At 41.1% G+C, this 25,591-nt stretch overlaps 1 protein-coding gene across 3 annotated transcripts in view; it reads right to left on the bottom strand.

Annotated features, from left to right (window-relative positions):
• PIP5K1B (phosphatidylinositol-4-phosphate 5-kinase type 1 beta) overlaps positions 1-25,591 on the bottom strand; it is a 162,508-nt gene that overhangs the window by 8,568 nt on the left and 128,349 nt on the right. For 2 of the 3 annotated variants that reach the window (XM_006137851.5, XM_075931678.2), the window contains exons 12-14: positions 23,197-23,352; positions 22,027-22,171; positions 4,649-4,766 (exon numbers count right to left, since the gene is read on the bottom strand). In XM_006137851.5, the coding sequence (XP_006137913.1) occupies positions 4,649-4,766; positions 22,027-22,171; positions 23,197-23,352 (419 nt within the window). The remainder of the gene's footprint in view (positions 1-4,648; positions 4,767-22,026; positions 22,172-23,196; positions 23,353-25,591) is intronic. The other variant, XM_006137852.5, reaches the window with a different exon arrangement.

Genomic DNA, 25,591 nt, shown 5'->3' with positions numbered 1-25,591 from the left:
AAAAATGTCACTACATAGTTTTCTTGTTTTTCAGTTTAGAAAAGATGGTCACCTTAACATTTATTGTTAATGTGCTTTCAAAGCGGTCTTCCTTCATCCTTTCCCTAACCCTCCCCCATGTTCAGAAAGCCAAATGCAGGAGAATTTTGTTGCAGTTCTACCCAGATTTAAGAGTTTAAGCAGCAACAGCCGCTAATGCTGGATGAAACTAACTAGGACTGTGGTCTGCAATGGACTTCCTGAAAAAGTACAAGAGTATGGCACTAACTTTTCTTTATCAATCCCCAATATTGGTAGTCAGTCATGGGCTTTCATCACAGTGCAGAACATAAGACGACATTAGAAAAAACAGACCCAACTCTGATCTCACACTAGTAAGGACTGAAACTAAGTAACTCCACCCTAGTTTAAAATTAGAGGAGAATCACTTCCAGTAGCAATAAATACATTTCTGTTAAATGATGCCTATACAAAAGGGCCAGAAAACCAATGGCCAAAAGGAACAGTATAAGATGGAACCTCTGACCTACTCTGGGTTCCCCTAACAGTCCATGAAATACCTGGGAGGCCTTTCACAACAGAATCAAAGTAAGGGGGTTCCAGGTGAGTGTGACCTATACATTTATCTTTGTAAACCTTTTAGCCTTTCAATGGCATTCAAGCAGCACCACCACTAACCTGCAGCTTGGATTACTCCTACTCTTGACTAAACTCTCTCTTGCAGGGCTTGGAAATACAGATGGCAGAAACAATAAAAACATTTGTTGGATTATATATGCCTCCTTTTATGACTAAGTAGTGCAGTTCCAGAATTTGCCGCTTAATACAACCCCCAATAAACAAGAGCTCTTTTTCTGTGGCAAATTCTAATTTATCCCCCCAAACTCCAAGTTTACCTGACCATCTAAATTATTTCTTATACATGATATTGTTCAGAGCTAGATAACCAGCTCCCCTGTAGATGGCAAGTCCACACTATTTTCCTCACTCACGGAATAAAGACATGACTGATCTTATTTTATTCAAATCCTTAATATTCCATAAGAAGCTTAGCACTTCAAATCAAGAGAAGTCAGGCAATGGAGTTATTGAAATGAAGCAAGTTAAAGTATCACGTATTATAATATCTAACAGATAAGGTTTTAGGAGCTTTCCTTGCAAAAAAACATTGATAAGGTTTATTAGCCAGCCTGCTAACAAGATAACATGCATTTGACATTTAAACTAGTTTTCCCACTAATGATTTACTGTGTCCATTTGAAAGTAATCATCTTTGCCTAGTTTTCTTAGGAAATTCATTACTAAAATCATCAGCTTTGGTGCTGTGTTCAAGAAAACATGCAACTTCCATTCTCTCCACTGCATTTAATCATCCTAAACACAAAAAATGGAAGTGCACACCCCTCTAGTAGATGTGAATGAAGCTGAAAAACATGTCATTGCTACTTCAGTCCTAAACCTTATTTTAATTACTGATTTACCATGGTTTCCAACTATATATATGATGATTTAATGAGGTCTTCAGAGCAAAGGCTTGTGCACAAAGACTGTCACTGACCCTTTCTTCCTCCAGCATACAGAGTTACGGGACAGCTCCTGGTCTGGAACATCCATTTGATTTCTTTGAAGTAGTTGGCAGATGCAGAACAAGGCTGTCTACACCATCTCAGCATAATTTACATGACTTGGGGTGTGAATCAACCATTCCAGAGACACAAAAGTTTTGTTGACATAAGCGCTTGTGTGCCCAGAGCTACATCTGTTGGAGAGAAGCTTCACCTCTCGTGGAGGTGTTTTTTTAATGCTAACAGGGCATAGGGCATCTTCACCGCAGACGTAGCCTCAGACCAGTGTTGTCAGTTGGGTGACAACCTTGTCTCCATAATTAGTTTATAGAGCAAAAGCTTATTGACTTTCATGGCAGAGGTTAATTTTCTTGCCTTTTGCCTGGGGGCAGAATGCTGTATACACGGTCTTCTCTAAGGGTAAGATTTTATCTACTTTGTTTTACTCACCTAGGAGCAAAGTGATGAATTGTATTTATTAGCTTCACCCTGATTGGTCTCTTACAACAATGTTAACTCTTTGTGCTAAACAATCTAGTCCAATCTGTACATTGGTGTGACACTGTACTTTTCCTAAACCTGGGGAGCTTTGCGTAAGCTCGAAAGCTTGTCTTTTGCAAACATAAAAGTTGTTCCAATAAAAATATATTCCCTCACCCACTGTGTGTCAATAAATCTAAAAATATGTTTAAAATACTTACCTCTGCGATTCATCGTGAGAGTTCATCACTTTAATTACAACCTAACTCATTTATCTCCACCACTGGATTTCTGTCTTTTGTGCCCCTTCCTTTTAGACTCTAATCTCTGTTATTTGGGGGTTTACTTAAGAGTCCAGTTGCATTTGTGCCACGCAAATAATAAAAATAACCATTTCATAGTTTTCTATGTAAAATAAAAGGTGTCATGTAGATTGGATTTTTTGGGAGGGGATAAAGGGAAGAGGAGATTCATTCAACTGCTCTTTGTACCTCCCTTTCCCTTGATATTCCAAGCTTAGCAAGTTCTCCCTGGATGGTGAATATTAATGTCAACAGCAAACTAGCACCAGGGCTGATTTATACAAGTCCAGTAGACTTTCAATAATCCGGAACCTTTGGGACCTAGGTGGTGCCAGATTATTGGATATGCCGGACTATCAGGAGGTACTATACTGTGTGTGTGAGTGTGTGTGTGTGTGCACGCACACGCACACACCCACAAAATATATATATACTGTATATAAAGTGCTTTTAACCCTTTTTATTGTAGCACAAGCACTGTCCAGCATCACACAAGGCCAGTGGCAGACTGACTCGGTCCTATCCAGTTTCACTTGGTTCAGCTGCTGACGCTGCTGCCTTGTGACTCTTTTTTGGCCAAAGCTCACTCACTAGGCTCTTGCCATTTTGATGCCGGACTATTGGGAGTGCCGTACAAGTGGATGCCGGACTATTGGAGTTTTACGGTATGTAGCAAAATGGAAGGCAGATATGATGGGTTGCTTGATAAATACAGAACTGGTTTAACTGAGAATTTTATGTTCAAGTGATCACTGGTTGCTTGCTACTGGTAACAGAAGTTGGGTGCAATGACTGTTACATGAGTCAGGTTATTAAATTAGTACCTGTAAAATTGGTGTTCTACACATTCAGTTTTGCCTGGTTAGAAAACCACTCAAGAGAAAACATGTGGTGTGATAAAATACAGGACAGACACCCGAAACACAAGTCATTGTAACAGGCCTACTGGATCCCACGGTACAAGACAATCAGGAAAAACAAAATCCTAGGATAAACCTTTTCTAATTGTCACCTTATGGGACGCCCACTGTAATTCATGCCAAAGTTTCACACAAAAACCTACTGCTTTCTTCCTATTGATGTTTTGTATGCTCCATTTTTGAGGACATTTCTTTTTCCTTTTTAAAAACACAACGCCCCTTCCCTGGAAAATAGATCCAACACAATATACTCACATTAAATTAAACGTTTTTTTATGGGCGGAGCAGCAAATATTGATTACTACAAAACAGTGTCTTCAAGCTGGGATTTCCAAATGGACCTGAATCCCCATTAAAATCCAATTGGATTTGGGTGCCTGGGGCCTTGAAAATCCTAGACAGAGTACTTTAAAAATAGAACTGCATAGATATGTAATAATCAAAGCTGTGAGCTTGTAAAGGAATTTTTCACTTCAAATAATGAAATTTGCAGTACAACAAAACACAGCTTACTGGGAACCATAGCAAAAGAGGAAAGCTGTAAATGTCAATGTAATTCTGCAGCCACGGCTGCATCACTAAGAATGAAAAAGGAACTACCATGTCTTTTAAGCCCACCTGTGCAAAACTACTTTTCCTCTTCATAAATACTCGTGTGCGGAAATGGTACAGGTTAGGTACGGCACCCTCGGAACCTGAACGGTCCTGAACAAGGGAGTTCACTGCACATAGGGATATCAGACCATGTCCTTCCCTGGGACTCCCCTCTTGGCTGCTGGAGGGGCTGCTCCGCACCTCCAGCTGCTGCTGGGGCCACCCCGAGCCCCACTTGCAGCCAGTGAGGCTCTGCGCCCCCAGTCGCTGGTCTTGCTCCACTTCAAGCTCGCTAGCTGGGCTCCCTGCCTTAAGGCCACTGGCTCTGCAGGCTGCCAAACTGGCTGAGATTCCAGCCACTGGCAACTTCTGTGGCTGGGGCTCTCGGGCCTAGTAACATCCGTGGTCCTCCTGGCCCATGGATGTTGCTGGACCAGATTGTCCTATACCATAGAGGTTCAACTTCTAGGTTTCAATCTGGGAAAAATAAGTTTTTTCCCAAGTTTGGAAAAAAATTGTTAGGTTATGTTGAAAAATGTTTTGGTACATTTCATGAAGAATACAATAGTGACTAATCACTTAGTTAACATCTGAGTTCTTAAATACCCTCCTAAATCAGGGTCTTAAAGTGCATGGTTAAGTTTAAATAAATACTCAGGAACATTTCAGTTGGATCACTGTGATCTTAAAGTTGGCTATACACCTAAATACTGAGTCCAGGCCTAAGTAAATAAAACTAAGATAAATTGTAAATTAAAAATGGAAGGAACACAGTATGACAACTTACTAAATAGACATCCAAAACTGAAGCATTATCGTTTTCCATTTCCAGTGTGCTCTGTTCTGAAGTCAAGTAGATAGCACTGTCTTCTAAAGTGAACGTTGAACTCGAAGGTAACCCTTTACTGGAAATACAGGGGGGAATATAATGGACACAAAAAGCAAGTTACATAGGGGAAAAAATTACAAACTTCAGCTCTTATGTTTGTATATTTTACCTCCCCCTCACCTCCCGCCACCTCTCCACTCCTTCCCTTCTTTGGATCTATTAATTTTTAAGCTGACAAGTGCAAACATGGATGATTCCTGGTTAGTGAAAGTACTCACACATGACTAATGTGCCTTATCCACATTTTTCTATTTATTCGGTTGCATTAAATAAAGTGCTATCAGGAAGAAGTGAAGGCCAAATTCTGCTCAAAGTTACATTAGGATAAATCTGGAGTAACTTCACTGTCTTCAAAAGACGTACTGCAGTTTTCCCCTGATATAACTAGGAGAATAATTTACTGCAGTTCATTTAATTTTTAAATTAAACTCAATGATTTCAAACAATTTTAAATAAAACTCAATAATAGCACCCCTGCATAACATGAAAGGCTAAGCATCCCAAAATGTATTATAGTCCCTACTTCAAATTAGAAGGATAAGAAAAATCTGATATTTTAGCCTCCCACCAATATGCTCAGGTAATATATTATAATGTTGTTCCTGTTTCACTCAAACTGAATTAATCTCATTACTTTCACTATGCAGACTATTTATTATACAGAAGCGCCACAGCTTTCTGCATTTGGCTTAAGATAATGTGTAAGGGAACATCCATAACAAGATTGCACCCACACATAATTCAACATAACTGAAGAGCAGTGATAGACGGACCATATTGAATTCTGACATGCAAATAGAGGATTATTCAGGGGAAAATTTTCAAAAGCATTTCTCCATGCAAAAAAAGTAGTAAGAAAAATGTGCTAGTGTGTGCGATTAATGTAGTGGTGCAGAGCCATTTTTTTTATCTCTTAGTGTAATTATCTAATTTGAATGAATAATCACGGGGAGGAAATATGAAACCAAAAGGTGGATTTTTGGGCCTTTCTTTTTAAAAGTTATCCTTTAAGGCTGGGATCTTCAAAGAGGAGTTTACAAGAGTGACATGCCCACTCCTCACCGAAAGTTAATGGCAGTGTGGTGCCAAAATCTCAGCCTAAATATTTAGGTCTAAAATTTCAAAGATACAAGCATCTTTCTTCATATACAAGCATCCTAGGCCAATCAGCTATGTGATGACACTCCAGAACGGAGCGAAGAAGGAATAATTTTTTCCTCTCCTGGAGAACTTTCCATTTTACAGTTTGACTATTTGGGTTGTGTGCTGGGGACAAGTGTTGTTCCTATGTATATGCCTAAGAAAACCCACATCACACTAGACAAGTATTAGTCATTGCACTAACACTAGCAATAACCATTTCACTATTAATATCTCCTTTACCAAATCAGTAGAATTAATGCCCAAAATATAAAATAAATACAAACAGAATACAAAACAGAAAGGCACTTGATGCCATACTAACAGTAGCAACATACTATTACCATAATCTATTACAGGCACTCCCCGGGTTACGTACAAGATAGGGACTGTAGGTTTGTTCTTAAGTTGAATCTATATGCAAGTCAGAACTGGCATCAGCCGCTGCTGAAACTTATCAGTTTCATCAGCGGCTGAATCTGGACACCAGTTGCGACTTACATACAGATTCAACTTAAGAACCCCAGGCGTCCCCAAGTCAGCTGCTGCTGAAACTGATCAGCAGCTGATTCCAGGAAGCCCGGGGCAGAGCAGCTCTGCCTCGGGCTTCCTGTAGTCAGCCGCTGGTCAATTTCAGCAGCGGCTGACTTGGGGACGCCTGGGGCAGAGCAGCTCAGGTGCTGCTGGGTTGGTCCAGTAGCGCGGCCGCTCCTCGGTGCTACTGGACCAACCCAGCAGCATCCCAGCTGCTCTGCCCCAGGCGTCCTGATTCAGCCGCTGCTGAAAGTGATCAGCAGCGGCTGAATCAGGACTCCTGGGGCAGAGCAGCTGGGGTGCTGCCGGGTTGGTCCAGTAGCGCCAAGGAGCGGTGCTGCGGGACCAACCGGCAGCGCCCCACCTGCTCTACCACAGGCCCCGGGCTTTGCTCCATGTCTCCCTGGTCTGCTGGGGGGGGGCACTAGCTGCGTCCCCCCCCAGCAGACCAGGGAGACGGGGAGCAGCTTTTCTAGTCCCGGAGAAGGCGGGCAGCGGGACCAGGCGTCCCGCTGCTCCAGTCCTCCGGGGCGAGGAAATCCCCGTTCGTAACTGCAGATCCGACATAAGTCGGATCCGCGTAACTCAGGGACTGCCTGTATTGTTACTTGTATTATCTAGTGTCTTCGGTGTCTTTTCAAAGATAAGGCTTTATTCCCTTTCCTTCTAGGCTGATCCAATTCCCACTGACTTCATGGAAGTTGGATAAGACCTTCTATTTATATGCCATCTGGTAACATTTGTGTCACATCACTTTCATGCAATCATTCAAATGCAGTCCATCTGCCAGAGTACCGGTAGTACCAGAAGTGCTTCTTGCATGTTGACTGTGTTTTACCATCTCTTTCACAAATAAAGCACTGGCTTGAAAGATGATGTCCCCGGATAATGTGAGAACAGAAACGAGAGTTGCTTTAGCTTTCAAAATTCAATAAGCTGATCCCCTCCCCCACACCCACACCCAGAGAAAGCACCAGGAAAGGAGGGGAACCACACAGAGGCGAGGAATAGCTGATATATAAGGATAGGGAGCAGATGTGACTGCAAAACCAGAGGTCTCCCTCCACTTTGGAAGACAGTGCTCCAGGCAGCTGGGTGCAGAGCAGACTGTGGCAGGCTGCAGTTTAACAACAGGTTTTCAGTGCTGTTTTGTAATGTTTAAAGATAAATTAAAAATGATTAAGCACAAGCTCTTCATACTACCACACAGTGGCTTTTCTATTCTGCCCCCAAAAGCTGCAGTATTCACATTCTACAAGTCCTCTATGTTCAGAGGTGGAGAGCCAGGGTAAGAGAGAGGGGTTGTGACATATTAGCTGTTTCCCCTGATAAAATCAGCCAAGGGTAGTTCTGTGACTACTTTGAACAAAATCTACTTCTACTCTTGTTAGTTTATTGTTTCAATCAAAGCTCCTAAAAGAACCTGGTACTATACTCTCTCTTCTAGAACACGCTGCTCTCCTTCCTTTACCAATATGTTATTTTCTGCTCTAAATGATGTTGCTATAGCCTCCTATGGCTAGAGAGAGTTAACACCAGTAGCTTTGATTTTCATGCTGCTGCTCAATGAAATTTAACCTTTATTTTAATTAATATGCAAAAAAGTCCATTTAGTAGCTAGCAGTATTAATGGTTTAATCTTTTAAAAAAGTAGGACCCTACCAAATTCTGAGCCATGAAAAATGTGTAGTCGAGAAGACCCATGTCCAGCAGCTGCTGCTCTCTGGTTGCCAAAGTCTGAAGGTGGCAGCAAAGTAGTAAAGGGGAACAGTATGGTATTGCCACCTTTATTTCTGCACTGCCACCTATGAAATCTTGTCTTTTGCGAGTTTTTACCCTACAGTATATAGATTACATGTGGAGCCCAGCATTTTTCATATTGGGGGTCCAAACCCAAACGGGAGCTGTGGGAGGGCAATGGATTGCACTATTTCCACTCTTTTGTGTTGCCTTCATAGCTGCGTGTCTGGAGAGCAGTGGTTGTTAGCTTGATGCCCACCTGTGAAAGTGATGCCCTGACAGCTGCACTGCAGAAATAAGGGTGGCAAAACCATACCACTACCCTTTACTTCTGCACTGCTGCCTTCAGAACTGGGCAGCCAGAGAGCAGCAGCTGCTGGCCAGGCGTCAGCTCCACAGGCAACAACTCCACGGGCAACAGCCTCCAGAAGGGGGCTTTCAGCCAGCAACCACTGCCCCTTTAGCTAGCCAGTTCTGTCACCAGCAACAGTGCAGAAGGAGGAGCAAATTGACCATAATGGACCATGAATTGGTAAGGCCCTATTTATGAGGCAAGAGTAGAGAGATAAGGGGAGAGAAAGACAGGAATAAAAGGGAAGAGAGATGTGAGAGGGCAGAGTAAAGAGCCCAAAGATAAGATAACTCTTCCATAGAATAATCTGTTTGTGAGTTAAGACCCTGAGGGAAAGAAAGCATCAGAGGAGAAAAAGGAAGGGGAATGAGGCAAGAGGAATTGCATGATTAGGCCTATGCTTCTGGAGAAACTCATTGGGATAGGAACAAGGAAATCATCACCCTTCCTCTCATACTATAGAAGATGGGATAGAAAGTAAAAGCTTAACAACAAAACCTCAGAAAAGACATGCTTGGAGTTAGCTAGTATAAGACATGCACAACCCAAGCTAAAGGATGTCTCAAATACTGTGAAAATGTTTCAATGTGTCAAGAGGCTGGCCACATTACAAGAATTAGAGAAAGAAATTGGATTTCACCTTGTAGGGATGAAAGTAATCAACACCTGAAAAATTGTTACCAAAAGCCTTTGCAGCACTGAAGAAATGTCACTTCCTCCCCCCCCCAGGATAGGGACGGACAGGTGCATGCACATTTTATAAGCAGCTCTTCATTTTGCAGTGAACAAAAAAAAAGGTTATGATGATGCCAACATGACCACCACAAGAATCTGCAGTATCCTTTTGTCAGAAAAGAGTTTCTTTTAATTACCCTGAAGTTAACTTGGAATTTACAGAAAATGTTATGGATAACAAAATAAATTTTCCAGATTTAAAAAAAAAAAAATCCGTATTTTGCAAAACTTGGAAAAGCAGGAGAGACATTTGCAGCTTATTTTTAGGTGAAGCATCTGGTTTGGAAACATTGCTGGAAAGGGCATGTGAACAAAGACTGTCAGTACCGGGAAGCTAATCTGTGAGAAGAGCAAAAGAGAAAGTGGAAATTCTGAGTCACTGGCACATTAGTTTGCATTTGGAACCCATGCTGGTGTCAGAATGCAGACTATAGCCTTAGCCAAGAGCTAAGTTCTGCTGCACATTAAGCTGCAGTTTAATGTTTATTGACAATACTGTATTGTCACTTCAGTTAATACGTGGTCTGCAGCCAACTAACACAGAACCTCCAAATGGAAACATGAAAGAACATACTGCCAGCGTCAATAAAGCTCCTCAGTTGGAAATCAGTCATTTGTGTTTACTGAAATTGCTTTCTTCGTTGTGTTATGACAAATCCTAGAACAGTTGGAGAGATGATGCAATATGCTGGAGCCATGTTGGAAGCTATGTTTAAAGCCAGACATGCTCTGGTTACCTTTTTCTTTTTGAGGCATATGATGAGAATCTCAACAGGCCTTCAATTACTATCTGCTAAGCAATCAGATCCAAATTTGAGAGGTATTATAATCTGCCATTGTGTTACATCATGGAAAAAGCTGAGTGGCCTCTCTCCTCCGCAGCACAATCTGGTAAATTCACTCAAACGAACAGATTCCATTTTTAACTTCTGAGGCCTTGTCTTCATTTACTGGAGAATCAACGCTACAGCAATCAATCTTCCGGGTTCAATTTAGTAGGTGTAGTAAAAACTTGCTAAGTCGAATGCTGAGGTTGCCTCCATTGACAATGGTACAATGGTACTCCTTGCTGTCACAAGGAATAAGGGAAGTTGACGGGAGAGTTTCTCCCATTGACCTCCCACTGTGAGACCACCCTTCTCCCCCCCCCCCCAAAAAAAAATCTATGCAAGGTACATAGACTATGCAATTAATATAACTAGAGTTGGGTATCTTGCATCAATTTTCTTTGCCAGTGTAGACCTGGCCTCAGACAGAACAGATATTGCTTGAGCAAGTAAAACCTTTACCTACCTGGATTCATTATAAGAAACCCTGCCTTCAACACGAGATGCAACAGGTACATGGATTTTATTGTAGTTAAGGATTATTCACATAAATTAAGATTGCGGGATTGGGCAAAAGGTTATTGATAGAATAGTCAAAATTAATCTGAGCCTGTAGTAAACATATAACAGCACGACTCTTACATGCTTACATACTGCTCCTAGCTTTGCAATAAGTGAGGGTAACAATATTAGACTGGATAAACAGATTGCACAAAACCTGGCAAACCTATTTGAGAGAGAAGTAGAAATCCAGTAAGAAACCTCTCAAGTCTTCCTAAATTTGAACACACATTTTTAAAAGGTGCCAAAAGTGAAAACATAGGCAAGGAAAAGACATTATATTGAAAATTCAAGCCTCCCTACACTGATCTGTCAGTAATAAGCTTTGATTGATGGGATCATTTAGTTTCTATGCCAATTTAACCCATGCCTCTGCAGAACTCTAGTAAGTGCGCCATTTAGCAGGACTGGCATAACAGATTTTTTTTTTGGTCATGTAGAGATATCTTGTAGGAACAGAACTGAAACTATCAATTGTTTTCACACAGGCCAAACCAAATGCCATTTAGTTCCTTTAGATGGTTTTAGTGTACTATATTGTTACTACTGTCTAATACAGATGAACTTTATAGATGAGCTAGACACCAAAAACTTATCACTCAAGAATCCTGCAATATTTTACCCCCCATGCATCAACACTTTGAATAACTGCATATTGACAACGTTCTCAGAAACATGAGGGTTCTCAAGATAGAATATTAAGCTTCTCCATGATTGCAACACACCATCTCTAGATAAGTTTTCAAAGCAGGTGCTTAAAAAGGAGGGCAGAAAACAACAGCCGTGTTTCAAATGGCTATGTAAAGTACACAGTACAACAGATGTCCTAACAAATTAGTTTTTAATGGCTGTGGAAAATTGATCTACATACAGAACATGTACAACTCGCTCTTTATGGACCTATTTGAATATTTAGTCTAATACATGTCAGCAGAACTGTAGCATCATTGCTACAGCCCAACACTTTCTCAGTCTATAAAAAAAGAATGAATTGTACCGCAAGGAAAACAGTGATATTTTATTTGTACTGCAATCACTACAGTGAGAAGTTCCAAAGATACAATCGCTCAAAAACAATAAGCAAGACTAACTTTTTTTAATGCTGGCTTTGCAGTGGAGTGGAGCAACAGGAGAGGTTCTTTGGCATTATCAGCCCTAAGCTAACTGCAATCCATAACTTGTGAATCAGTAATCATCATGGAAGCAAGAGATACATTCCAAAGGTGACAGAGTAAATACTTTTATGTGGCTTCCCTTATAAATCGCAGCAGCAGCTGACATACATTTTCAATGCAGCCGGCTAAGCACAATAGACCAGCCCACTTAGTATTGTGTTCCCAGCTGCAGAAGATGCTGCAAGTGGGCAGCATGGATAGTCTCTGGGAGGCTGAATTTTGATTCAGTTACTTGTTTGACCTCAAGCTGTGCAGTAACAATTGGGAGAGATGATAATCCTTTCTACTGAAGCCAGACTGAGTTCCTAAGTCATTTACTCCTTGAGGTTAGATAGAGGAACCAGTCCAGGACATGATAGGAGACTCTGGTTACAAGACTCCTCTTCTCCTCCATTAGTTTCTACTCAGGCTGTAGGAGTCCATTCAGAGGAGCCAACCGCACTGCTGGGCACCTGGGCAAGGTGTGGGAGGCCCGACTCAGTCCCCCCAGAAGGGGTGCGGACAATGTAATGAATGTGCCACACCGTCCTCCTCCCCTACATCCCTCAGTGCCACCCAGAGTGAAGTACACCACTCTCCCCACCCCCAACCTGTAGCGGTTGCATGGTATTCCGGTTGCAGAGATTTAAAGGGCCTGGTGCTCTGGGCGCTGCCATAGTAACAGCGGCAGGAGCCAGAGCCCTGGGCCCTTTAGATTTGCTGTGCCTTAAAGGAGGGGGACAAAGGGAACAATTGCTCCATCGCAGCCTAAGGCCATTAGATATGGGCCAGTCTCTTAAACCTCAAATGACTGTGTCCCTTGCACCAGGCTTTGTCTTAGTTGACTGCTCACATCTTTTATTACATTCAAAGATCGTCCAAAGCTACTGAGCTGTACTTTTTTAAACAAACATTTTTGCTGGTAGCTTTTGCAGTTTTGATGATTTATTATTTGTTACTCAGGATCTCTAATTAGAATAGATGAGTGAGAACGAAGTATAAGTTCTCAGTTTTTGTCTCAGATGTTGGATCCTTACTTGATATTTTTAGCTATTGATTCATCCCTCCCCCAATAGCTACGTGGGCAGAGAGTCTACCCAATACTTTTTTGGGGCACCAGAAAATTCTTCTTACTCAATTAGGAATTTGTTTTTGATGTTCATTCACTATGAAATTTAACAATACAAAATAGGCAGAAAGTTATTACAAAACTTAATTTGCTTATAGCTTTTGCCATAAAACATTTTAATTATCTGTCAACACAAAGAATAATTTCATAAGATGAAATATAGAATCATAAAAAATGCAGAGTTGGAATGGACTGCAAGAGGCCATCTAGTCCACTGTGTACTCCCTGAGGCAAGATCAAGTATACCTAGACTATTCCTGACAGGTGTTTGCATCTCCTGTTCTTAAAAACCTCTAGTGACAGGGATTCCTCAAACTCAGTTGGTAATCTAATCCTGTACTTAAGTCAGTAGGGTTAGCAAGGTTTTCTGCCAACTCATGCAACTCTCCTTTGCTACAGATTAAACCAGTTAATTCTTGTCCTACTTTCTATGAATGTGGAGAACTGATCACCATCTTTTTTATTACAGCCCTCAACATATCTGAAGACTTACCAGATCTTCTCGAGTAAATATGACTAATTTAAGTCTTCCCTCATGGGTCAGTTGTCTAAAAACTTTCTATCATTTTTGGTGATCTCTGGGCTCTCTCCACTTTGTCCAAATCTTTTTAAAAGTGTGGTGCCCAAATCAGAATACAGTTCTCCAGGGGAGGCCTCACCAGGGCTAAGTAAAGTGGAACATTTACCTCTGCCTTACGTATGACATTCCAGTTAATATACTCCAGAATAGCAGCCTTCTTTTGCAACTGTATCACATTGTTAATTCATATTCAATTTGCGAATCACTATAACCCACAGATCTTTTCTGCAGTAGTACCGCACAGCCACTTATTCTCCATTTTGCACATGTGCATTTGATTTTTCCTTCTTGTGTGTCATACTTTGCTGCAATACCATAATAGCAATTTCAGGTTCCATAACACCTGCAAAGGGAGGCTATGCTTTTTCTTGCAAATTTCCTTGGTTAAGAGTATATTCAGAATTCTTTGCATTCTCTAAGCCTCTCCAAATTGAAAATGATTAGACTTGTATTAAAAACATGAAATCCCTAATCAAGTTGAGATTAGAGGAGATTAATAAGCAGTTAGACACAGGAGTTATTTCCATTACAAATGTGTCTCCTTGGTTCTCTCTTGTTAAAAGGAGTCATGGATATGCAAGTTATTTAGAGTTTATCCAAAAACAAGGTGAGGAGCTCTCAGTTTCCAATCTATGCAGTCAGATTACTTCGGGTAGGTCTGCACTACTAATAGAGAACTGTGGCAGCAAATTTCAGAACCTAGATCAACTGCCTTGGGTTCAGAGGGCTTAAAATAGGTGTGCAGACCTTCCCTCTCGGGGTGGAGCCCAGGCTCTGGCGAGGGGGGTGGATCTCAGAGCCCAGGGTTCAGCCTGAATGGGAACATCTGCATCACTATTTTTAGCCCCACAACCCAAGCCCTGCTGAAGTCTGAGTCAGTTTACCAGGGGACTCGCCAACCACGGTTCCCTCTCCCCTCCCCACAGTGCAGACATACTCTTAGAAGGCTCACGTACTGGCATCAAGAAACCACCACCTCGGCCATGCAGCTCTGAGCAGATGGAAGACTTATCCAGTTATTTATTATGTTGTAATTAGTATTGCCACTTGAAATGGCTTCCCAAGTTTTTGTTCTGAATGCTTTTTACCTACTGCCTCTCAGGAAAGAGCATTTTTGACACATCTGATCAAAGCGATTGCCCTATTTGCATGGTCAGCCACTAAAATAAGGAAAAGCCAAATGGCACGGTGCTTATAGGTGGCTTAATAATGGCTCTCTGTTCTTTTGAAATTTGTACTTTTATACATATTTTTAAATTTTGGATTTAAGTTTTATGGTAATATATTTTGGTCCATTATTCTCTTAGTCACTACAAACTTGGCCTGCTTGTAGTACTTTGCACTTGTCTATATTGAGTTCTGATTGATTTCAAACTGATTCTCCAATTAATCAAGGTTGTGTGGAATTCCAGCTTGGTATCATCCACACATATTATAACACTTTCCATTAGGTTATTCAATTCATTAACAAAAATACTGAATAGCATTGGATCCAGGAGAATCCCCTGTGAAACCCTGCTATGTTGGTCTTTTAGTTTGACAGCAAACTAACTACTTTTTGAGCAGTTCAGTAGAGCAGTACCATAAACTCACACACCAACTAAAGCAATATTTATAGCAAAGATACATTACATTGTTAAACATCCTCCAATTCTCATTGAGTAAAGGATTATTTGTAAGTGGTACAGAATGCTAAAAAGAAGAAAAACTGGATTTATTTTTTGACAGCCCAAATCAATCCTCTTTTAAAATCAGCAATAAGCAGTAATTTCAAATCTTGTATATGAATTTTGAATAAGTCAATATTCCTTCTTCTGTCAAAGTCACTCATGAAACAACCTAGATTTCATTAAAGAATTTCAAATAAAAAATTCTTCTTTGATTATAAACTCTTCATGGAAGTGACCATCTTTTGCTATGCATATATGCTGTGTCTTATACAAGGAGATATTTGGGCTACTACAATAAATTTAACATATCTAATGGAGGCATTATTAGTTAAAATTCCTTAAAGCATATTTTAAAAGTCTCATCTACTTAATATTCAGATACTGAAACATTAACCTTTCTGATAACTGGTCTTGAACAGTTATGAACTGAAGCATATTTCTACCTGTTTCTCCCAATCCCCTCAAATTTAGCCACTAATACTACATTAAAATGATGCTAAGGTTAATGATTATCATGGGACAGGTGGAATACAGGCAGTCCCCGGGTTACATGGATCCGACTTACATCAGATCCCTACTTACAAACAGAGTGAGGCAACCCCGCACTAGTTGCTTCCCCCCAGCAGACCAGGGAGACGCGAAGCTAGCGCCCCCCTCCCCAGCAGACCAGGGAGACAAGGAGCGGCTTTTCTCAGCAGACACCTCAGCTTGAGAATAAAGGACTGAGGGAGGTGAGGTGTGGGAGAATAAAACTGAGCTCTGGAAAAATGTTTGGCTAGAGTTTCCCCTATAATATGTACCAGTTCCGACTTACATACAAATTCAACTTAAGAACAAACCTACAGTCCCTATCTTGTACGTAACCCGGGGACTGCCTGTACTACACTTTCCAATAGAGTAAATAATTTTATTGTAGTACATGTGACTCAAAACATTGGACTTTAAAACGGTCAAACTTACGTTGGCCTTTTAGCGCCACAGTGCTTTTGAGATACTGATCCACCTTTGTATACATCAACCCTAGTTTACAACAATATCATTTTCACTGCTATCACATTTTCCTTTTTTGTATAATACTTTAGTACAAGGTTTCCTATTACTGAACCCTGTCATCAATCCCTATTTTGAGTAAAATATTTATCCTCAAGAGCAGGAGTGGCCAACCTGTGGCTCGCGAGCCGCATGCGGCTCTTCCCCCTTACAGTGCAGCTTGCAAAGCCTCCCACGTGGCTCGCGAAGCCACCCCTGTACCCCTAGAAATGGCCCCCGGCTCCCTGTGCTCACTGGGACAGGGGAGCCACCTGGTGCGGCGATTCAAAATGGCATTGCCAAAATGGCATCAGCCAATGGGAGCCTGATGTGGCCAAAGAGACTTGTCTTTTAAAGAGGCAGCACTCTTTTCTTTTTCCCCTTCACAACTCTGTGGGGCTGGTGGGAAGCTCTTCCCTTTCTTTTTTTTCCCCCCCTCTCAACAAAAATTGCTCAAACAAAATTCTGGTGCAGCTCTTCACAGTTTTTCCTGCCGCTGTTTCGGCTCTCATCGTTTAATGGGTTGACCACCCCTGCTCAAGAGGAACCGATAATTGATACATTCTGGTGACATCATTTGTTTCATACTGTAGGCATCAAAATGATGCATGGCCCATCAAGTTCCAGAAATGTGTTAATTACTGCAGCTGCAACTTTTCTAAAGGCAAAGAAAGACAGCGTAGCCTTCCAAATGTGCAAAGCTCTGAAGACAAGATAAAATACTTCCTCAACCAACTTTTCAAATATTCAAACACATTACAGCCTTCTCTTTGGAATCGTAAATTAACTCAATTTAAACTGACATATATAATTAGTACAGTCCAAAAAAAAATCTATATACAGGGCATGCAAAAAAACCCTTAATGCAGCCCTTAAAATCATTAAAAGCCTGGAAGTGCAAAAGTTCAGGTTTCCATAGTAATGTCTACATAACTGCACATTATATGAGCTTTAAGCTACAGGTTCAAAAGTGCACTAACGTTTAACCAGAAAAACAATATGAACTTACATGTAAGCAACAGATTTTACATTTCATTAAAATTGTTTGCATTTAGTTCTTGAGATTTTTTTTAATGGATTTTCCCCCATGATTAATACTAATAATTAAATGATCTCAATGAAGATTAGCAGATCATATAGAAGTGGGATCTCATTCCACTTCTATCCCATTCACATCTGCTGTTGGTCTCATTTTTCTGAATACAAGTCAATGATACAGAGGCAGCAGTGTGGGGTGGCAGCAGCTCCTGTCCCCAGGGGTCGAGCTCCCCACTGACAGAGGCTGCTGCAGGGGCAGGAGGAGTGGGAGGGAGAGGAGAGAAGCTGCTGCTGCAAAGTAGCCTCTGTCTACAGGGGAGGGGAGTCAGAGTGTCAATGTTTCATTCTAGCTGTAAGAAAGAAACTTGATGTAGGGGTAACCCTCAAAAATACATTTTAAAAAATGACTGGACTATAAAAGTCAAGGGCAAACACAGCCTGGTTCTCTGATTTACACACGACAAAGGAACCAGTCCGTTGACTGAGGGGAGATTTATATCTGAGAATTTGGTTAGTCCTGATGCTAGAACAACATGTTAATGCTTTTGTGTAGCATGTCAAGTTTTTGCTACTGGGAAATATTTTTATCTTTTATTCTGGTAACTATTTTCAACTTGAGTTTCTTACACTTGTACTCATTTAAAATGTCTCTTTGTAGTTAAATCATTTTATTTTTAATCTAAACTAATCCATGGTAGTGTGGTCTGGATTGCCTGGGTCTCCTACCTCCCATGTTAACAGCCTGACCACTGGTTGGCAGAGCTATTTAACTATCCATTGAGCCACTACAAAATTAAGTTATAGCAGTGAAGCAAGAGACTGAAAGAGGCCTGCCCAGAATATTCCATAGCCCAGTGTCTACAGCACTCTCCTGACTGTGAGAGAACCAAGTTCAAGTCCCTCCTCCACATGCTCCCCACCTCCACCCTACTTTCTCAATGATGCTGAAGTCCTGGGAAAAAAATATTGTCCAAACTATATGGCAATCTCACATCTAATTCACTAATAGTTTTAGGTCAACCAAAACTGCCTTTTTTGGGGGGGGGAGGGGAAGGGGCGGGATTTTAACCTCCTCTACATATGGCTATGCAAGCAAAGCAGTTCTAAGATTGAACAAAAAACCCTTAACTGAATGGCCATATGAGGCACTAAATTGTGAATATCTTATACAATTTTTACTCCTGCACAGCAATTATGGTAGTAAATGTGATTTATATGGTAAATATAATATATGCGACTGACGAAGCAAAAATGTGGTAAAAAGTGATTAAAATACTTTCCTCGCCTCTTACAGATTTACAAAAGAAACTTGCAAGCATTTTATATGTATAAAATTACATAAAGGAATGAAAGACAGCCAAGCACCAAATACAAAATGAGCAGTTACAGGTCTATATGTAGGAATTTCTAGGGGTGTGTGCTTTATTTGTAAATGTGGACTGTAATTTTTTTTAAATATAAAGGAGTTCAAAATAAGCAAGCGTAAGAGAGTTTAATGAAAAATGTGAAGGGGGGGGGGCGGGAGGGAAATGTTCTAAATTCTTCGCTCTTTCCAGAGGACAGATTTTTAACAGGAGATTGAAGATTGATTTACAAATATCTCTTCCCACACACTGCTAAAAAGTCCTCATTAATATAGCATTAAGATGTACTATATATTGGATTTCTCTCCTTACCACACAAATGTTCAGATTATGGCCAGAACATTGCATAATGGGACTTTAGAACGGGAATGCCTAACAGTTCAGAGATGTCTAAAATACTACTGCACAATCCACTACTACATGAACCAGGCACTTAAAAAAAAAAAAAAAAAAAAAGAAGACTAAACCAACCAACCAACACCCCCCCCTCCCCCAAGTTAGGTTATCAACGAATGTCAAAGTTAAAATCCAGATTAAGGTTGAATGTTACTACTCCACTGTTGTACAAAAGATTGCCAAACAACAGAACATCCAAAGCAGAGCGATTACGGGACAGCTCTTGGACAACGGAACAAAACCCTCCATGAGCTTAAACCCAAAAGGAGCCAGTTCTAGGGCACCTAGTCCCCACCACTAGAGAGGAGACGTGCAGAGCTAGGTCCCCCAGCCTACACACCCCACACGTGAACCGGGCAGAGCGGCTCCAGCCTACCTCGCACCCCTGGGGAAGTCAGGAGCAGCTGTAGCATGAGAAGCCAGGGTGCTCCTGCCTGCCTCCAGGACTGGGGGATGCACAAGGGGCGGGCAGGAAGGTGTCTCATCTGTGCTGAGGGCCTCTGTCCACAGCCAGGGCTCCCTGGCAGTCCCTTCATGGCTCCCCAGGCAACAGTTGGGTCCGTCCCACCCCGGCCACATCGCTGCTCTGCGCTGGGGGAGAGGAGCTGGAGTAATCACTCAGCCTCATGGATGGAGCCGCAGCAGCTAGTGCTCTGCAGGGCAGGAGAAGTGCTGCGAGCCAACCGTTTGCACACTCCCGCCTTGCACCTCCATCAGGACATAGAAGAGACTAGCATGGGGGGGGGAGGGATGTGTGTGTGCGCATGTACGTGCATGTGAGAGAGAGAGAGACATCCTGCGTTCATTCTACGTAAGCATGTATGACATTCAGAGAATTACAAGAAGCCTATGCTGGCCACAATAATGTAACAAGGATATTACTTTAAAAAATTATTTTTTAAAGGAAACAATGATTGACTATAAAGAAATATTTATAACAGGATGCTTTAATTCTCTTATGTTTAAATAAGGAATACAACATCCACACACACGCGCCTTAAAAATGACTACAAGTAACATAGCAAATGTGTCCTCAGCTGAAAACTACAATTGCTATCCCAACTGGTTTTCTATACTCTATCTATTTTTAGGCACAAGCAATTTCCGAGCATGCAAATAATTTATGCTCACAAATTTGTTTCCTGCAAATGTGCTGCAAAATGCAAATTGTTTGCTTAATTTTACATACTAAATTAGGTCTGCAGGTCTGTGTTGATAGGAATCTCACTGAAGAAAAATATATAAATGCAACCTCCATGCAAATGAGTAGACAAATCTGACTCAACAGCCTATAACAATTGAACAAAGAATGCATGAGCTTCTTAATTGCTACAATAACTTACAACTGTAGATTTGTTTTACATATCTCCACTCAAAAAAACCTAAAACAATGTAAAACTGTCGTATTGAGTGACAGGTTAGTAGTCATGAAAGAGCACGAATGGGTTAATGTGTACAGTAACTCTTCACTTAACACTGTCCTGGTTAATGTTTTGTTGTCACTGTGCGTATCTATTAGAGCACACGCTCATTTAAAGTTAAGCAATGTTCTTTATAACGTCCTTTGGCCTCCTGCTTTGTCCACTACTTGCAGGATTTTCTGGAAAAGCAGCCTGTCCTTGCAAGTGTTTGGAACTAGAGTGGGCTGGCAGCCCCCATGAACTCCCCCTTAAATACTGTGAAAGATATGAGGCTCTGCAGCTGCAGTTCAGCAGTCTGTTTCCCGCCACCCCCGCGCCTTGGAGCTGCTTCTGGGAACCTACTGTTTGTTGTGTGGGAGGAGGGGGAGAGGGTGCTGATGTCAGGAAGCCCCCGTTCCCCAATCAAGCCCCACTTTCTGTACCTCATCTTCACAAAAGCAAATTACAAATATCTACAGATTCTTGAATCTGAACTTCCTGACCAATAGTATTGGTACAGGGTAATGTACTTAAGTGGGGTCAGCATACTTCAATAGATAATGTGCATCTGTCTGCTTGACAGACACACACACACACACACACACACACACACACACACACACACACACACACACTGTGTGCACCTGTGTTTCACACACAGCCCTTGGCACTGTGCAGCCGTGTATGCTTCATCCACAGGACAGAATGGTGCACTCCAGAGGAATAGTGAGAGTTCTTCATGTTCAGTTTCTGCAGGGACTTCGACTTCCTGCTGTGTAGACAGCACCGAAAGCTGAATTAAGCAATTTTGCCTTAAGCAACGGAAACAATGTACCTCAAGTTGCTTAGCTTAATTCGACTTTTGTTCTGCTGTGTAGATATGCCTTAAAAGTCCTCCAGTGAACCAAGAAAATAAGAGGGTATTCCAGAAAGGCTACACAATGTTCCCTGGGTGTTGAGGAGAGAGAGGCCAATCCAAGAAGTGGTGGGTTGCAATAAAGGAAGACACGCGAGCACGTGGTGAGATAGAGAATGTGGCTCTGAACAGAGCACTTTTTAGGAGGACTCAGAGCGAACTCCTTTTTGATTGGGTTCACTCACAGAAGAAGAGTGCAACTTCACAAAGTGAAAGGCCAAATTCACTCCACCACAGTAGAAAAACTCAAAGGCTGAAGACAGAAGTTTTCAGTTCCAATTCTGACTCCTGTAAAAGCCACTCAAAGGTTCTTCCCCATGTGTACCACAGGGTTTTCCAGTTCATGTATTTGTCTCTGTATCCACAAACTCAGTAATCTAGCAAAACACAGATATGCTAGTCCAACATACAGATACCTGCATACATCACAATAATCAACTCAGGACCACTGTAGTTAAAATATGGGCACATATTAACACTACTTTGTAGCAAGAATGCCTGTTGGGAAAGCATTTTTACAAGGCAGAGTTTGGCCCAAATTAGTCCCATTAAAACATACACTAATGATCCCAGTATGTTTCCATCCTAAATCATGCAAATAGGTTACTTTCCAACCAAGATGTTGTAAAACAATCTCTCTGGGTTAAGAGATTTCCCTACATAATATATCAGACACACATTTTCTGTATCTTAAATTAAACAAACCATTACCTGCTGGAATAAAGCAGAGTCCCATCACGTTGATATTGTTCATCTGCATACAAAGAAGAAGAAGAAATAGTGGTTGCTAAGGAAGCAGCTTCAAATAGAGATGGAGTGCTTGGCACTAAATCTGGACGATGCCGTGAGCCTAATACTGTATAGGAGAAAATACATATGTTTTACTGTCTACTCATCTTTAAAACTATTTCTAACTAATACTACTGCTAGGTAAGTTTATGTTACTTACAGGATTCAAACAATTAAAAACTGTGCACACGATATTTTTTAAATTCTGCATACTTTATTTGTCAAGGTAACAATTACAACCATTTCAATTATTTTGGTAATTTATTTCAAAATAAATGTCAGCAAGAATGTCTAAATATAGACCGCAAAAAATATTCAGGAAATGTTTTTTGACAAATAGACTACTTTCTACTCATATTAATACAGAACTTTAAGAATTCATTTAAATTAATACAGAATACAGAAATATTTCCTGCACCCATGAGACGGAGGGGAATGTTAGGGAATTGTGGAGACTCCCCATGCAGACCCTGGCTGACCCCTAGCCTCTCCCATTCAGACACATACATCTATCCCTGCTCCCATGTGTCCCTCCCTGTCACCTTCCCCATCCATTTTTGCACCTCCATTCCCATTCAGCCCCTGGCTCAATACTGTTCCCCTCCCCCCCACACCAGCCCTTCTTAATCTTAGTCTGTGTGATCCCCAGCAGCCCTATGCGCCCCTCTGTCCATCACTTCACACACTTTGCCTCCTCACCTTGCCCTGCAGGCAAGGCACTGCGAGGAAGGCAGCCACTGCCTTTCCCTTTTACCCAGCTGGCTGCTCCAGGTATCCTCTCTTTGGGTGCCACCACACTCCCTGGTGGTCAGAAGGTATAATTGCAGAACCTCCCCAGCAGAATCTAGTCATGCACACAGGTGATGGTACTAATTTTCTAGACAAAATCTAACAATTAATGAGATCTGGTCAGGGATGCAGGCACACTTCCACCTCTGTAAGCCTCCTCAAAAATAAAGAACATGTTTGTGTGTAATGTCTTGGTTAGCTGCATAATCGAGGTTCTCTATTTTGAACTGTGGCACAGATACTCAGGTTAGACTAAGACCATAAAATTGAATTAAGACATTGAGACCATGTCTAATAAATTACCTTCGTCATCAAGGCTGCAATAGCTTTGTCCTTCAGTAAGCATGTCATGTCTTTCATCTTTCCATTCTTGGCTAACAGCAGACACAATTTCTTGTGATGTTGCCTTTAGAGCTGTAATAGAACTACACCGTCTCTTGGAAGGAGAGGACTTTAAAGCTGCATTTAAGAAAAAGAGTGCAAAGAACAAAGCTGGTGAATGATAACCTTTTACTCATCTTTAACAGTGTGCACATAATCGTATTAACGACAAATCCATTTCTCAATGCAAATCAAGAAAAAAATCTAGATAAGAACATTTTCACAAATACCAGTTTTATTATACAGAGTCCAGAATAGACTCAAAGTCTTAACTGAGATTTTACAATCTTTGAGCAAAAGGCTACAAATGAGATCCACCTGCTAATTGCTTTTGAGATATCCTACATTGCAAGTCAAACCTTGAGTATATGCCTGTAAAAGTCAGGGGGAAAGAACCAATAATATAGGATAATGACAAGGAGGATGAGAAACAGTGATCAATCAAAAACTAATCACAGTTTTGAGCATTATATGAGGATTAGAAATAACCTAAAATTGTTTATAGCCTGAGAGTACTATTGCTACACTCTGAAAATATTTGTCCTGCCTTATGATTTCCAGTAGAGTTATGCACATCAATCAGTGTGTGTTTTGGATAAAACAAGTGTTTCCAAAACATGACTGGATGAGGTGTTTGATAATGATGTTATACAGCTGATTCATGAACATTCCTGATAATTTATAATACTGACCATAGCTTCTCTTGCATACACTGGCATGCTAGACAAACAGAAATCACCCTCTTTCCAGGATTACTCCCCAACGTGGTCCTTGGTTTGTGCCATTTCCTCTCCTAACAGGTGGGGAACCATTTCCATTTGTGTGTTTTAGTTTCCAAATGCTTTAGTGCTCCCAGTTGCTGCCTGCATCAACTTATATAAAGAGAGTTCTTGGACAAGACTTCTATCAGGAGAACTGACTGGATACAGCTAAAAACTAGGACACTCTTGAAAGGAGGAATCAGATGCATAAAAACATAGCACCAAATACCCAGAGCTACTGCAGAACCCTTAGAAAAGATGCCATAAGGCAGCGGTTGAGCTGGCTTGGGCCTAAAGCTGTCACCAATGATCACTATTTTTTGTCAGTTTAAAAGGCCAGGTAAATAATTTTGTTCTGTGCATTGAACACTGGGATGTGACACTGTAAAATCATTTAGGACAGTTTTGTGGTTAAGGCACTGGAATGAGACTTTTGTCTTACTATGCAACAAGTTTTCTCTCCTACTGTGATCTCCCTGCATTGCAAAATGCATTATGGGACTCAAACCTACATGGACCCACAGTGACGAGCAACCCAATTGAGTCTGTCCTATCTCATGATGGCCAAAACATTCCTACCCAAGGAGCTTGATTGAAGAGACCCCCTAATCGCCAATCCATTTTCCAAGCCATCCTCCCAAAATGAGCTACTGACATCGCTACATCTCTTAGGCACTATATTCATACAAATAAATAATTACTGAAATCTCCTAGTAAAGCTTGTAGGACTCCTTCATGCAGGATGGCACAAGACCTAGTACCAGAAAGAAGTTTCCTATAGATAATGAGATTGCTGCCTTAATACTGCTCATATTCTTTGTTAGCCTGAAAAAGCTCAGGACTGAAACTTTAATCCTCATCCATGGGGAATTTCACTACACTGTCATTAAGATTGGTGGGCTGGCCAGCTGACAGCACTCCCGATGCATAATTATTTTAGAAAAGCTACCTGTCCTAACGGAAACATATTAATAGTTTCTCAGGATTACTTGCAAGTGAAGGGATAGAAGAGTAATATCAGAGACTGTTACCAGAGAACACAGCAGCAGCACATTTGATCAACAAGAGACCCAGCAGAAGGACAAGAGGAGCAACAGTTTTCAGAGAGAGTCCTAGAGGAAGCTAACAGCCTCAATGCAATTTGGCTAAAACTGACATTCTGAATTTTTATTTTGAAAAAAAAAGCAGTCCTTGTGTCAAGAACAAACCATGAAAAGGGCCATTAGACACAATCACATGTTAGAACATTAGCTCTGATTATTTCTGAAGATCAAGAAAGATGGAAAATGATAACTAAGAGTGATACCTAACTGAGTCACCAACAGTATATGATCTTCCTGGCAATAAGAACAGGAGCACTGAGAACAGACCAAAGTCTAAGAATAGCCCAACTAGTAACTGAGAAAAACAAAAATGAAAACTCCAAACAGTCACAATTGTAACCATAGCGAAAGAAAACAATATTGTTCCTTGTCAATGCCTATCAAAAGGGGCTCAACAATTTGCCATGAACTATTGTTACCCTTAAACTATTGTTACTCTTAAAGAGAGTCTCC

The sequence above is a fragment of the Pelodiscus sinensis genome, chromosome 6 (assembly GCF_052426305.1).
Source record: "Pelodiscus sinensis isolate ZL-2025 chromosome 6, ASM5242630v1, whole genome shotgun sequence".
Lineage (NCBI taxonomy): Eukaryota > Metazoa > Chordata > Testudines > Trionychidae > Pelodiscus > Pelodiscus sinensis.
Note: the sequence above shows the minus strand (reverse complement) of the source record. Positions and strands in the feature narration are given on the sequence as shown.